This window comes from Thermobia domestica, chromosome 6 (assembly GCF_964235325.1).
Source record: "Thermobia domestica chromosome 6, izTheDome1.hap1.1, whole genome shotgun sequence".
Lineage (NCBI taxonomy): Eukaryota > Metazoa > Arthropoda > Insecta > Zygentoma > Lepismatidae > Thermobia > Thermobia domestica.
In genome coordinates this window covers 68,754,164-68,769,633 of record NC_137459.1, presented here as the reverse complement: position 1 = coordinate 68,769,633, position 15,470 = coordinate 68,754,164, and the positions used below count along the sequence as shown (strand labels likewise).

The 15,470-nt window shown below is 35.6% G+C and overlaps 1 protein-coding gene across 4 annotated transcripts in view; it reads left to right on the top strand.

Annotated features, from left to right (window-relative positions):
* LOC145688045 (E3 ubiquitin-protein ligase Rnf220-like) overlaps positions 1-15,470 on the top strand; it is a 403,656-nt gene that overhangs the window by 362,607 nt on the left and 25,579 nt on the right. For all 4 annotated transcript variants that reach the window (XM_081761746.1, XM_081761748.1, XM_081761747.1 and 1 more), the window contains one exon: positions 10,424-10,650. In XM_081761746.1, coding sequence (XP_081617872.1) covers positions 10,424-10,650 — 227 coding nt within the window. The remainder of the gene's footprint in view (positions 1-10,423; positions 10,651-15,470) is intronic.

The following is a 15,470-nucleotide window of genomic DNA, read 5'->3' as shown; positions in this document are numbered from 1 at the left end:
GTCTTGGTCTTGGTCTTGCACTGGAATCCTCGGTCTTGGTCTTGGTCTTGGTCTTGCACACCCAGTCTTGGTCTTGGTCTTGGTCTTGCATGCAAGAGTCTTGCAAGTCTTGCATTTAAGAAATCTCAAGCTTTTCATAGGTAAATTTTACTATGGATATAAGGGATAATCAAGTCTACAATGCGCCAATAGCAACGGAAATACAATGTATGTTTCTAAATGTAATATAGGTTAAGTTGGTGTAAGTATGATGATAGTGTACAACATAGGTGATGTCCTTTATTTTTTAATGGGTGATCACGCTTCACTACTTATAAGATATGCCTAAATCACAACGTTTCGTGATCTGTTTATATTTTTTAACAGATCCAACACTCCACTGGTTCCCAAACTGGGGAGGCTACCCCTGAGACGCATGAAAGAAAATCAAGACGGTACATATTATTGAAACACTATGAATTGCGAAATTATTTTTACACTCTAAAGGCATCAGATTTTTCTTTTTAACCACGATTAGCTAATCCTTGTATTAAACAAACTTCCAATTAAATATTGAGATTTTGTTTTACTGATTTCAATATGTACTCTATGGGGCATAAACATTGACATTACGCAAAATCGATTAAAAAATTGCAGGTATTCGAAATGTGGGCATGGAGGGAAAAAAAAAGAATTAGCTGTGTTGAACGTAAAACGAATAAGAAGGTTTTAGAAGTACGTATTAGCAGTGGGGGACAAAAAGAAGAATTTTAGATGTTGTTAAGAGGAGAAAGAGGAACTGGTTAGGATATTGGCTGAGGAGGAACTGTATTATGAGGGACGTGCTAGAGGGTATTGCGGAAGGAAAGAGACTGGAGACTGGAAAGGAGCGAAGGAGACTGTAGTTGAAGGAAGGTATTAAAATAGAAAATTGCTACGGCAAGACGAAGAGACTAGGTGAGGAACACCGAACATCCAACCTTCTCAGTTGCAGCAAGTAACCTGCCAATAATGGCAGAATAGCTATGATGATGATGACATGTTTAGCAATACTGACCAAAACAAAGAGAGAGAAAATTAAAATAATAATTATTATAATCAAACCTCTTAATATTTTAGAATAATTTGAGTGAAAACTGAAAATGACTCAACTGTCTATGTCTTGTATAAACTCAATTTATATGAATACTTTCGACCTGTATTAGAAATACAAAATAACGTCATCAAACTACAAGTTATTTGAAATCTCACTTGTGAATATAGATTACGAGCATCAACTGTCCATTTTGTTGGGTTAAACTAAAAAGAATAGTAATATATTTCGTCAGTCAGCCACTTTTTACTATTAGTAAAGCGCTCTCTGATATCGATCATTTTCGATTATTTTTATATTTCTCTCCCCTCCTTCTCCCCAAGTTGCGGGGCTGAATTTGGATTTAAACGGCAGCAGAAGTGTCACTGTTCGTCTCAGACACGCCGAAAACTATGAATTCGGCACTAATATCGGTCATTTTCAATAAACTTACATATCTCCTCCTCCCCCATGTTGCGAGGCACGGCATCGGAAGTGTCATTGTTCATCCCAATGACCTCGATAACCATGAGTTTGACATTAATAATGGTCATTTTTGATAATTTTTATATAGCTCCTTCTTCCCCGAAGCTGCGGTGCTGAATTGGCATTTAAACGGGATAGGAAGTATCACTGTTCACCTTAGCGACGCCGAAAACTATGTATTCGACAATAATATTTGATCATTTTTTATCATTATTATGTATCTTCCTCTCCCCCAAGTCACAAGGCTGAATTTGGTCGTAAACGGTATCGGAAGGTCAGTATTCAACTCAGCGATCTCGAAAACTATGGATTCGACACTAATATTAGTGATTTTCGATCATTTTCATATCTCTTCCCTTCCCTTTGCTAACTACGGGGCTCAATTTGAATTTAAACAGCATCGGAATTGTCACTGTTTAGCTCAATGACCCCCAAAACTATATAGAGTTCATTTTAATATCGGTCATTTTGAATCATTTTTAAATATCTCTCCCCTCCCCGACCCTAAGCTGCATTGTCAAAGTGACATGACAGAAACCATCTCAGGTCCGATCCTCATCTATGTTGAAAATGAGATCGAGTTCAGTCGGGTGGTTCAAGAGTTATTAAATTTTATTTATTTTTGTACATTTTCCATTCCCTTCCCCTCTCCTACGTTCTAGGGGAGCCAAAGTCCCGTCAAAGTGATTTGATAAAAACCACAACCTCATCTATGTTGAAAATTTTATTGAGATCGATCGGCTGGACCAAGAGTGATGAAGTCACAATGACAGTTACTTATATTTTTAGTTTTTTACATATATCTCCCTCCTTCCCGTCCCCTACGTTGCACAATCAAAGTAAAATTATAAAAATCGCTCCAGGCTTCAACTTCATCTATGTTGAACATTTGATCAAGATCAGTCGGGCCTTTCATATATATCCCCCTCACATCCTCCTCCCCTACATTCTACAATCAAAATGAAACAAACTGTAAAAAACTTTCCAGGACCGAACCTCATGCATGTTAAAAATTTGATTGAGATCAGTTTAAGACTTATTAAGTTTCAAACTTAGTCACTTTTATTTTTGTTCATATTGATTTTTATACATCTCCCCCTCCTCCCCTACGTTGCTCCATCAAAGTGAACTGACGGATAACATTCCAGGCTTGAACCTCACCTATGTTTAAAAAAATGATCAAGATAGGTCGTTTGGTTCAAGGGTTATTAAGTTTTATTTATTATTTTATAATTCCCCCTTCTCGCGTCCCCTAAGTTTTACCGTCAAAGTAAGATGATGAAAACACTCCCAGGCCCAAACCTTATCTATGTTAAAAATTTGATCGAGATCGGTCGGGTGGTTCAAGAGATTAGTAGTCACAAAATTAGTCACTCTCAATTTTATAATATAGATTTATTGTAGTATATTATATCACTCAATCTTCGATGGGCCGTATACCTGAGGAGGCTAAAAAGTTATATTAATAAACAATTATTCAACGTTCAAGCATCCGTCCATGAAATCAAACTTGCGGTCACATGCACTAAGTTTTTGTCAATGTCATGAAAATGTTATTTCGATAATAATTTTATGAGGACACGTTAAAAATTTCCAACGAATGCTTGAGTCTCGGAGCCAAGGCCATACCTATGTAGTCGACCCTAGGTGTACGGTATTACCGATGTTCAATACTCATTTGTTTTTAGTTTTGGAAGAAGAATACCACTAATATGCTTTGAATTGAAATGAAATATCTAGTTTAACGTCCCACGATTATGCACCAACGCTAAGGGAGACGGTGTTGGTGAGAAATGACTGAAACGGTGAAATGAAGAAAGTAGGAGGAAACGGGAAAAGGCCGAGAAAATCCACACACACAGTGTTTGTCTACCGAGAAATCTCACATGGCGCAAGATGACACCTGTGTAGTTTGAAAAAAGACCAATATCTACAGAAAACGCGAACAACCAATTTAGAAAACGACATACTGTAGCTATATGCTACAGGGGCAGATCGACTCACACGGATTGCATAAACTACTGGGAACACATTCACTCCAACGGTATTTTTACTGAAGCCAAGAACTTCAAGTGAAAGATGTAATGACTTTTCCCCTTTTTTACATTCTATAAAATAATTCAAGTAGAACCGGTACTTGTGCAAGACTCTTGCGCAAGAGTCTTGGTCTTGGTCTTGGTCTTGCAGGTATGGTCTTGGTCTTGGTCTTGTTCTTGCACCCCTTGGTCTTGGTCTTGGTCTTGCATCAAGATTCCTGGTCTTGGTCTTGGTCTTGGTCTTGGTCTTGCATGCAAGACTCTTGCAAAAACTGCAAGACCAAGACTCTTGCGCTCATCACTAGCGGTCATTGTTCTGCCATGTGGAACAAAGTGCAAACAATGACACCCCTGACGTCATACGCGACGATCACCATCAATTTGACTGGGGAGGGATTCTGACGGAACTTCTGCCTCCTTGGTGATCCAACATGTCGCCACTCCGCGGACTGACGTTTCAGTTCTGGTTCGTATGCCCTGGCCTAAAGTTCATCGATGGGATTATTCGTGACAAGAATTGATCGCCGTTCTGTTGCCAGCGTACAAGGTGGTCGGAGCATATTGCATAGCGCATCTACCTTTGAACTTCCGTCAGTGCATGCGGTACCCACCGGGATGCGATTTTGCGCAGTTGCAGCTCATTACGCAATATCCTCTGGACGGTGCTTTTCTCGATGCCACTTGCCTCCGCCAACTCCAGTAGCGTCCATCGTCTGTCTTCATCCAGGAGCTGATCGATGACGGCACGTGCCACGTCGGTCCGCACACTGACAGGTCGTCCCGAACGTTGCTCATCACAGGTTGACACGCGTCCTTGCTGAAACTTTCCTACCCACCGTGCTACTGTCCGGTATGGTAGGTCATTATTCCAAAGGGCTTCCACTAATTCATGTGACATTCCATCGCATTTCTCCCTCGGAGAACGGCTATTTTGATTTAAGCGCGCTGCTCAACACGGGTTACTTCCATCTCGCACGACACTCACCAACTGACTGATTTCACAGCCCTCGCTGTGCTACTACCAGCTATTACAGAGCCATATGTTGTTCTGCATACACACTATGCCTGCAGAACTTCCACACGACACATGTAAGTTTGTGGTCCGCTCACATATCTGGAAGAAAAAAAAATAGTTGCCATGACTTTTGCCCCAACCCTCGTATCTGTAAAATTCTAGGGGGGGGGGTGAGAGAAATCTAGAACTTTGAAGTTAATTTTCCCTATACTAATATGTCTGGATAAAACACTTCGCCTATGGCAGCGGTATAGAGGAACATTTATTTTTACATACTATTTCTCGTCATTACTGGCATCTTTGCCGTAAGTCTGTCACGTATAATGTCTCTCGACAAGCACGCTATCCGGGGAAGTGGATAAGGAAGAAGTAAAGGGAGAAGGAAGGAAGCGGCCTGGGACCTGGACCCTCTATGTGTTAGGTACTATCTCGGCATTTGCCTGGTGTGAATGAGGAAAATCCAAGTAAAATCTCGCTCAGGATGGCTGACCTGAAAAGGCTCTTACAAATTTCAACACAGTTTCTCCACCGGGAATCGAATCCGGGAGCGCTCGCACCAAAGGCGAGAGTTTGCAGTCACGCTCTGTTTACCCTTTACCACTGTCTTTGTCAGTGTCAGATTTCTGAGTCTTCTCCGTATGTGCTTTCGTATAACTTATTTTTTAATCCTTAAGTTAAAGTAGGATAAATTTTTACATTTTCTTTCGCTAATTTCTTTTTAATCCAATTAGAAAAAAAAAGTTTCTCAATTCGACTCGTTTATATATAGGTCCTATAATATGTTGTGTCTATGTTTACGCAGAACTTAGATATAAGTGCACCAATTTCGATCATTCTTTTTTCAATTGAAAGACCATACTTCCCGTACAAGGTCTGACAATTAAGTTCGCGAACTCGTAACCGTGTGACTGAGGGCAGCATTATACGAACACTTTTATATTTTTCCAGGCACCTATTATTTAACCGTTTCACAGTAGTGTTTGCATTGACACGTGACAGTTTCGTGCTGAGTGGCGTGCATTATTGTTCGTGCTTGCACATGTATTCTGCCGTAAAAATTACTCGTGAGCTGGAATTTTAGCAGGAACAAACGTGATTTCTTCTTCTTCTTTTTTGGTGAAACTGGGAAAGAAGGGTAGTGAAATGCAGGAAATGTTTGAAGAATTTACGGTGTCAATGCCATGAAGGAAACAACCATGTAGACTACAAACGAGTTAAATTATTTTCGGAGGGGAGGGAACAAGTGACTGATAAGGATAAGCTAGGGCGGTGTGTAACAAGTTGTACATACGAAAATATCGTCAAAGTTCGTCAAATTGTGCACACAAACCGGCAGCTAACTGCGGTTCGTAGCAGACGAAATGAAAATTGTTAAAGAAACTGTGCAGAAAAAAATTACTGAACACCTTGGCTTGCGCAAAGTGTGTGTCAAAATGGTGCCATTGGAAGTGTGTACAGATCTGTTGGAGAGGCAGAAAGAAGTTTTAGACCGAACAATCACAGGTGATGAAACCCGTTTCTTCATGTATAACTGAAACAAAGTGACAAAGTGCCCATTGGAAGACAACTGACTCCCATGATCGAAAAAGTTTCAGCAATCAAAATCACAAATCGAAATGATATTAATATATATACATACATACATATATACATATATCCGTGAGATCGAACACCATGAGTTTGCACTACGAGGTCAAACAATCTGGTGTACTATTTAGGGTGTTATAAAGATTGTGTGAGAAGGTGAGACGTAAATGATCAGAACTTTCCGCGAGAAACTCATAGCTTCTCCACCATGGCAGTGCATCTGCCCGCCCGGAACTGTCCATATGGAAGTTTTTGACGGGAAACAAATAACTGTGGTAGACCATCCGTCGTACTAATCGGACCTCGCCTCAATATTTTTTTCTTTTTTTGTACTCGATGATCAAACTGTGTTGAAAATAAAACATTTTGATCACATTGATGACATTAAGTCTAATACGATGGCAGCTCTGAAGGTCATTCCAAAAATGCTTCGAAAAGTGGAGTAGGCGCTTCCATCAGTGTATAGCTTCCCAAAGGAAGTAGACCCTATTTTGAAGATCACACCAGTATGCAGCATTAAGTAATTAATAATTTAGCATTCGTTATTTTAACGTTTGATAAACGTCATAATTTATGTGAAAGAGTTCTCGGTCGTTTTTTGGATACACTTTTTTTTAGTGTGTTTTTGATGCGATGTGTTCATGTAATGGGTTGGAAGGCATAATTTCTGGATAATTGCCTTGAAGAGAATGTAAGAAGTTTTCGAACTGAATAATATATTTTATACTCACAATTATTGTTTATCTTATAATACTATAAATAGCAAACCCAGGTTTTCGTAAAAAGAAAAAAAATGCCTCTTCACGAAATCCCTCTTCACGAGTTGATAGAAATGAAAGATTGAAATGAAACCATTCAGTTTAACGTCCGACAGTTATTCTCTTTAGAATAAAAGATGAAATTTCGTATTCTGTGGAAAACCAAAAGTGGTTCCTGTTTTTCTTTGGAAAGTTCATTCTGCAAAGTAGTGTTTTCAATCATTTTTTTTTTCTTTTTTTTTGAGATTAAGAAAACATCAAAGCGTGGAGTGGTGTAATTTCTCAGATGAATGATGGTTTTCCTTGTAGATAATAAAAGCCGATTCTTGGCGTCAGTAACTAACTAGTACTAGCATTACACTAAAGAGAAAAAAATGATTCAAGGATTTTTCATTTCCATGTTTTGTCGAAAAGGCGTATTACATTGAAATGTACTTGCAAGCTTATTCCCGCTGTTCGTATACTATTCTTACACGGTTCGGTCGGTGATCACTAGATAATTGAATTCTTATTTCATGCATAGGATATTGTTCATGTATATTGAACCTATAGCCGGAAAGGAATTTTGTGCCTAAGATGAAATTAACTAAAATGAAAGTAACGATAGCAAGGAATACCATGCAAAACTTTGAAAGTGGTGCTCGAAACTTCTTTCAAATGCTGCTGGCAAATGATATGCTTTAGTGTTGCCAGATTATAAAATACATTTATGACACGAAATACTTGACCAATTAATGCGTTGTAAAAACAATAGAAGCAAATGGATCCACATGGTTAAATGTTTGGAAAAGACTGCAGAGCCTTAACTTCGTCATGTAAAAGAATTGAATTGAATTGAAAAAGGCTTTATTCAAGCGGGCGAGGTTCAGCATATTGCTGCTCTACCACCTAACCCTTGCCAAGGAAGTACATTGAGTTATACAAAAAAACATACAATCAATTGAGTCAAAAGATAGGAGAAAAGAAGCCATCAGCAAATAATTAAATAAATAAATGCATTGGTCTTGTTTGCTTTTCTTAGCTTTTTAACTCATCCCTTTAACGCTCATCCGTGACACAGGTCCGTATACAGGTATTTTACACACCCTGGTCAAAAAAAAAAAAAAAAAAAAAATGTCTCCCTTCCCGTGAACGGGTTATTATACTCTGGCTAGCAATAAAAAGTATAATATGTTTTTCTAGCATCAGTAGAAAACTCAATCGCGCAGTGATACAAAAATTGTTTGCAGTATATATCTGCCTTAAATTTGTCTCTCCCTTTTTTCCGCATGTCATTTTTTATGTCATCCCGGCAGTGGTCGAAGTGAGACGGTAAGCGGTGGTATGCCATACCGCCTCTGGTTTTTCTGTAATGAGGACATGCCGTCTCCGTTTTTTCAGTGATCAAGACAATATCTAAATAGCCGGTATGTTGAGTCAAAATCATAACAAAACATACCGAACACTTTTTTCTACTTCGAACACTGCATCCGGGGCCTGAGCACCTCAGGCATTTGTATAAATACGGACCTGCCTTTGCAAAATGATATAATCTCAGAACACTAAATAGAGTTGTGATTTTTATGCCATTACATGTTTCCATTAAACAATTGGTCTCTATTCAGTGGCACCTCCTCATCTACACCCTAGCACTAGTTAAAAGTGTGTGTTATTGCATTTATGTAGAGTCTCTAGGGTCTATTTGTAACTAATCCATGCATTCAGGTGACGTTTTCCTGTTGAGTGGGGAAAAATCATTCTGTATTAGTCTAGAGAAGTGATGTATTTTAAATAATAATAATTTTTAAAACTTTTCTTAAGAAGCAGTTTGATATTACTCGTAAACAGGACATTCTATTAAATTAGAGAATCCTATATGCTAACTACTTTCAAGTCGAGTAAATCGGTTGTTGCCTTCTAGTATTTGTAACAGTGACGCATTTAAAATGTGTATTTTAAAACCTTTGAATTAGAAATAAATTTTACGTCAGTTGAATATTCATTTAACTCTTTACGGACAGAATTAGGAGTTTATGTGTTTCTATGTCACGGCCGTCTCAAAAGAATTAAAAACTTATTATGAGCTATCTGCAAACATGTACACTTTTACCAGAATTTATAACAATTCTCAAAGTATATAAACTAATGCAAATAAGAAATAAAACTCCTGTATGTAAGTGACCAATTATTATAAAATGTGATTGTGCTTTTATTCTTCTTTAAATTTTAATAGCAAAAATTAAATAAGGTTTTAGTTATGAAAAGCAAATATTAAGCACACGTGAAATAAAAAAAAAAACGCACCATTATTAAACATGTTAAACTGACAGTTTTCTTCATTTTTTGCTTAACAAATAATTCGAGACATGATACTTCCCAATTTTGAGCAAAATTGGAGAAACAATGTACTGAAGGAGGATATCCATTCTTTATATAGACCTGTAAATTTTAGTAACATTTCGAAAAAGAAAGCTCGTTATTCATTGATTTTTGCAATTGTTTGTTAAAAGTAAGCAGTGCATTTACAATATAATTAATTAATAATCTCATTATATTTCATGTGCCTCAAATTAGCTAACATTTAACAGGTTTGTTCCAGATAGGGATGATCAATTCCGGAATTTTTACTTTCCGGAATCCGGAAAGTAAAATCGGAGAAACTCCGGATTTTTTCCCGAATTCTGGAATTTTCTAAATTCCGAAATTCGCATTCCTGAAAATCTTGGCCATCCTTAGTTCCAGGTTTGGCCATTTTTTTGTTCTAAATAGAAATCAGATTTGTTTTGTAGATGTTTTATTAAGTTCAAACCAAACTTCAGTGATGCGTAATTTGGCAACCAAAGCTCTACATAGGAAAATATTTTACATGTAGAAATATACTAACCTGTGCTACGGTTAACGAAGATCGAATGAGTTCATCTACGGATATACGAAATATATCCTTCTGAAACTGATTTTTTTTTAATAATCAAATCGAGGATGAAAATAATTTTATTCACTATAATACTGCTTATATACATAGAGGGGGGAGAGATCACCACGTAAAATTTTATGATTTTATTATTTCGTAGTAGGTGTACGTATTCCAGGTAGAGCTTAGGTAATTATTTCTTTTAAAAAAATCCAATTCATTGTGTTAAAAAGTAAATGTGGAACATAATCAATATATTAAAAGAGAATGTGTTATAATGCCTTTAGTTTTGCCCTTAGAATTGAACTATATTTTTTCGAATATATATCTTAACCTGAATCTTCGCCAACATATGGTTCTCTTATTATGAAATATAAACTAATTTCCGTAATCGAACTCAACCTGCAAGAACAATGGATTCAAACTTCTTGGAGTGCATATATGTATTGAAACACATTGCCAATATTTATACTGTATTTTTTTTAATTCCCAATTTGAAGTTTTATTAGGGTAAAATTTAATATTTTAATGAAAAATATAAAATTGATGTACTTTTTCCTCGCCTCAATATTAATTTCGATTCGTGTCTTGTTTTTGCAGGAAAGAAGAAATTCCAATCCGACCCATCGTGTTGCCCTGTGTGTGGAGTGACTGTGAGGCCCGGAGAGCTGGAGCAGCACTTCATGCAGGAGTTGGAGAGGCTCTACAAGTTAAGCAGCAGCGGTCGCTTGAGGCGGACTTCACGAGAAAGTCCCCGGCCAGGCCCCGCCTCCAGTACTCGGAGAGAAGGCCTTGCGTCAGAAAACACACCAGAAGGCCGTTGGGAGGTAACCAATCAGATTCAGCCTTTGTAAAACGTTTCGCTTCTTAAAAAGAATTTATAAAAAAAGTGTTAAAAAATGTGGTATTCTTGTTACCGCCCAAGAAAAACGTTCGTCCTATTAAATCCAGCAAGGCCTTCTGTGTAGGACGTGAAAGGATTGCTGGTGGAAGGAGTTATGTTTCTCTAACCAATAGTTATGCAGCTCTTTGATTACTTTTTTTCGTACATTTTTCTTCTTTTTTTACCTTGTCAAATGATTTGGTAATACGAATTGGTTTAACGTGATTTTAAAAAAAAAAACCGTGTAAATAATGATGATAGGACATCCAAGATCAGTTGATCTATTACCTATAATATGTTACTTAAAATCTGTGGCTTTCTTTCAGATTTTTATGTAATAGAGATTGCAACCTTCTATTCAGATATTAAAACACAATTTCTTCGCTTTCTTCTTCTTTTTCTTTTTTAAAATCTTATTTTGAGGATCATCATCATCTTGAACAGAACTGACTTTAAAAAAAAAGAAAGAAAAGAAAAATATTCGGTACTTGAATTGTGTTAGATTTGTTTCTGCTGTTATATTTTCACTTCTTTCTGTGGCACCAGTATATTGATGAACCTGAATAAATCATGAGCACATTTTGTCATAAATTTCAATGTATAATCAATATATGCAAAAGTTGTTTACACAATTTCTTGTTAATGTAGTCAGAAAGCACTACGTAAGTGATTGCTTTTTATTTTTTATTTTTTTTCGCGTAATAGGAGTGTTAAGTTTTTCACAGTGTGTGCACCAACTATTCAATGTATAAAGATATCTTACATAAATTAGTGATGTAGGAATAACGGTTAATTCCGAAACTAAGACACAAATGTGACGTGTATATATGATAATGACCCCAATATGACTTTTTTATAAATATAGAATTTGATTTACTTGGTTATAAAAGCATAAATAATTTATGTTTCCTTTTAGAAATATATTTTATGGGCGTTTATTTAATGATATGTAAATGTTTATTTACATATCATATATGTAATGTTTATATAATGTTTATTTAAGGTATTGGAATACAAGAAAGATTAACAGTGCTAAATTATGTTGTAAAAAAATGAACACATGGTATTGATATATTTTTATAGGGATACTGAATAAGACCCCGACCTTGTGTGGGTTATGTAAACCATTTCTCAATAAGTCTCTTTGAACAAAAATCTTCTTATTACATTAAAATGTGAAAACGAAAAATGGAAATAACTTTTGCCATACTAAATGTGAAACTAAATTATTTGTCCCCAACTATAAATGAAACTAAACTATTTTTACACCGTCAAAAAAAAAAAAAAAAAAAAAGTATTCTAAAAGAGAAACTGACTGGATTTACCATGCTAAAATACAAAACACGGTGCTCCTTTTAATGCTATCGTGATAGTTTTCCTGTTGTCACCAAAATCAGTCCACTGCATATGAAACTGAAAATAAATTGAACTTATAATGCCTACATTGTGTTACAGATAGTTACATTGTAAAAAGTAGGCTAAGTTCGTAGTGCGTTTACTTTCGAGTTTTGCACATCGGACCATAAACGTGTGATCTGCACCAAAGCAGCATGAGCCCATGTGTAAAAACGCATGCATTTTGCCCAGTCATCACCAAAATTAACCTTTAGGATCCAATATACAAAATACACATTCTGTATCATATTCATCTTCATCTAAACTGCCAGATGATTCTGCTAAGGAGAGAGATTCTTCCAACTCATTTGTCGATGATTCCAATTCCTTCGATAAACCTTCTTCTTACGTTAAGTAGAACGCAGACAGATTCTTGTTCATCACCTTCTTACATATCTTCGAACTTCTGCAACGATTTGTGTGTGTGTGTATTATGCATAGCTGTGTGTATCTAATAAAGAGTTCATGTGGTTCGAATTCCACATGAATCTATATCATACAGCTTCGGTGCTGAACGGGACGCTAAACTTCAAATCAACCAGCCAACAACGGAAGAAGTGCAGAGGACACATTAGAGTTGTGGTACAGCGCATTATTTGGTGGTAAAGTGACCAGGTTCGATTCCGTCCCACGTAAGTCCGTGTTCGTGCGTTTTCTCAAGATTCTTACATTATACTCGACTACCCCAACAATTTTATTCTTGCGTTATCATTCACGTGCATGTATTATTCATTTATTTTTATAGTGTAAAGTCACTGGCAGTAACGAAAGGGCATACAGTTTTCAAATCCATCGTTGCAACAATGTCTGAATTAGTTCCTTCTTTCGCACCCAAATCGGACTTAAGATGTTCATCATTATGTATTTATTTACCTTTATTACATTTGTGGAAGAAATAAAGGTTACATGTGCGATTAGGTGTAAAATTCGACACTAACCATACGAACATTGTCGAAATGCATTACTTTCAATTACAATCAACGTTAGTCTTGTTAAAAATCAATTCAATCGCTTAACGCACAGAACAATGTATTAATATATCTGTGATAATTTAAGATGTTAAAATAATAATTATTTGATTTTTTAAAATACTTTTGTGCAACAGAGGTGCTTTATTTAGTTTATTTATGCATCGACTCCCTTCTTTTACACATGTTTTCACGTTTATTTATTATGATTAATGCAGATTAATCGTACCACTGGACAATCAACAAGCCTCTGTTACACAGTAAAATGTATATTATTAATTGACGCATATCAATATACCAAATCTTCATTTGATAATTCATTGTTCTATAGGGGCTATATCCACATTAAGTAACTAAATATATATTAAATCATTTTAACGTTACAAAAAAGAAATGATTTCATCATAAAATCAGATCTTCACTGCACATTAATTTATGGACCCTTTTTTTATTTACAAGAAAGGGGCTCGTAATTCAACATTTCTTAATACATAAATCCCTTTACAGATCAGATTTATCCAACTAAATTGAAAGGTATGAAATGAAGTATTGCCAAAGTTATATAATATCCCGAAAGTCTAAATTAGGAAAAAAAGAAAAAAAACTGCAAGAAAGCTACGTAAATGCACAAGAAACTTCCTTTTTCCCAACTTCAATCCCAATTTTTGAATATTATCTGTACCTAGTTTTGCTACCTAGCGATAAGTATAAATTAGGTGTTTGTTTCTTAGTACCTCAAGTCCGTTTTAAACTGGAGTCAACGTCTAGCATCAATTGCAAGAAATAAATCCCACACAGGATTTTCATCTACGGAAATTATGCACCTTCATGGATGTTTACGAGTTGCCCTCAGTATAGGATTGGAAGTTTCTAAAATCAGAATTATCGCACAAATCTATCAAAATTGTTGTGGCATATGAAGGGAGTTTTTTTAAAATGTACATTAATAAAAATACTGGTTTGAGAATAAAAGCATTTAAAAAAAATATTCCTTCTTCTTTCAATTTCTATAGTGATTTCACGGAGGCTTTTTAGCAACGAACGCTTTATCCCTCCTTAAATAGTTCTGTATAGTTTTTTAAGTAGAGTATTTTCTTGTACGCCGTGTTATAGGTGAAAAATGTGTGTGTGTGTGTTTTTAAGGGATCCTAGTACGAAGCGAGGAAGAAATATTTTTCAGTTTTCCAATTCTGTAAAAGAACATTATCTATAATGTCCAAGTTTAAAGGGGGTAAAAAGCAAAATTTTTGAGCTTTAAATTATAGGCCTATCATTTTACTTTTTATTTTATTCTATTATATTTTTGTGTATTTATATAATAGCATATTCGATTCTGAAATCATTATAAATATATTTAAGATTTTAATATAATTGTTATACAATTAAAGTAAATCAAGAGCAGATTCAGTTTCATCTTTTTCTTCCTTTCTTCAGCAAACTAGAAATCACTAGGAATATAATATGTGTTATTATTTTATTTCTAATTGTGCATGTTGTGACGTGAAAAACGTTAGAAGTCCAGTCATATTGACTTAACCCAGGCACTTTCACTGTGCACGAATTAATGCGATGATAGTATACGCAAAACATTTTTCTGAGAAACTTGTGTGTTCCTTTACTGCATTTTAGTTAATTTTAATTTCCACATCCAGGCTACTTAGAAATGTTGAAGTAGATACTGCAGATCAAGAAGCATTTTTAATAAATAAAGTAAAATTATGTTCCATTAAATCTTACATTCTGTAGTAGTATAAATCCAGAACGTATTTGTTTACCAAATTATTAATAGTAGTGGTCTATAGCTCTTGGTCAAAGACTATACTGAAATAAATACCCTTCTGTTACCATACTGTTACTCAAAATATATTGCTTTTAACCAACTTAAGAATGTGTCACATGTACAGAATTTCGTACGTTACTATATCTAACTCCGGAGGTCATAGCTGTAGTGGACTCAGTCGTATAAACTGATCATCCACCTTCGTCTAAAGTACAATATATTTGCAGCCCTACAGAGAAAATACCGATTTCGAGTGGCCAACAATAATTTACGTTTGATTAATTTATTTCTATGTTCAGATAAGAATACATATTATTATTACTATTTTAAGCCATACTATGTTACATATTCTACGAGCCATGTAGGTAAATATATATAAATAAGGGCGGATCTAAGGGGGGCTATAGCCCCCCCTTGACTCTCAGGTATACACTGGATAAAATGGACTTAAGTCCTGTTTTACACTGGATAAAGCGGCAAACTATGCTTTAGCCCCTCCCTTGAACATACCCTGGATCCGCCACTATATATATATATATATATATATATATATATATATATATATATATATATATTCCATAAGGCTTAAATATATAACTACTTAAAGACACTGTGAAAAGT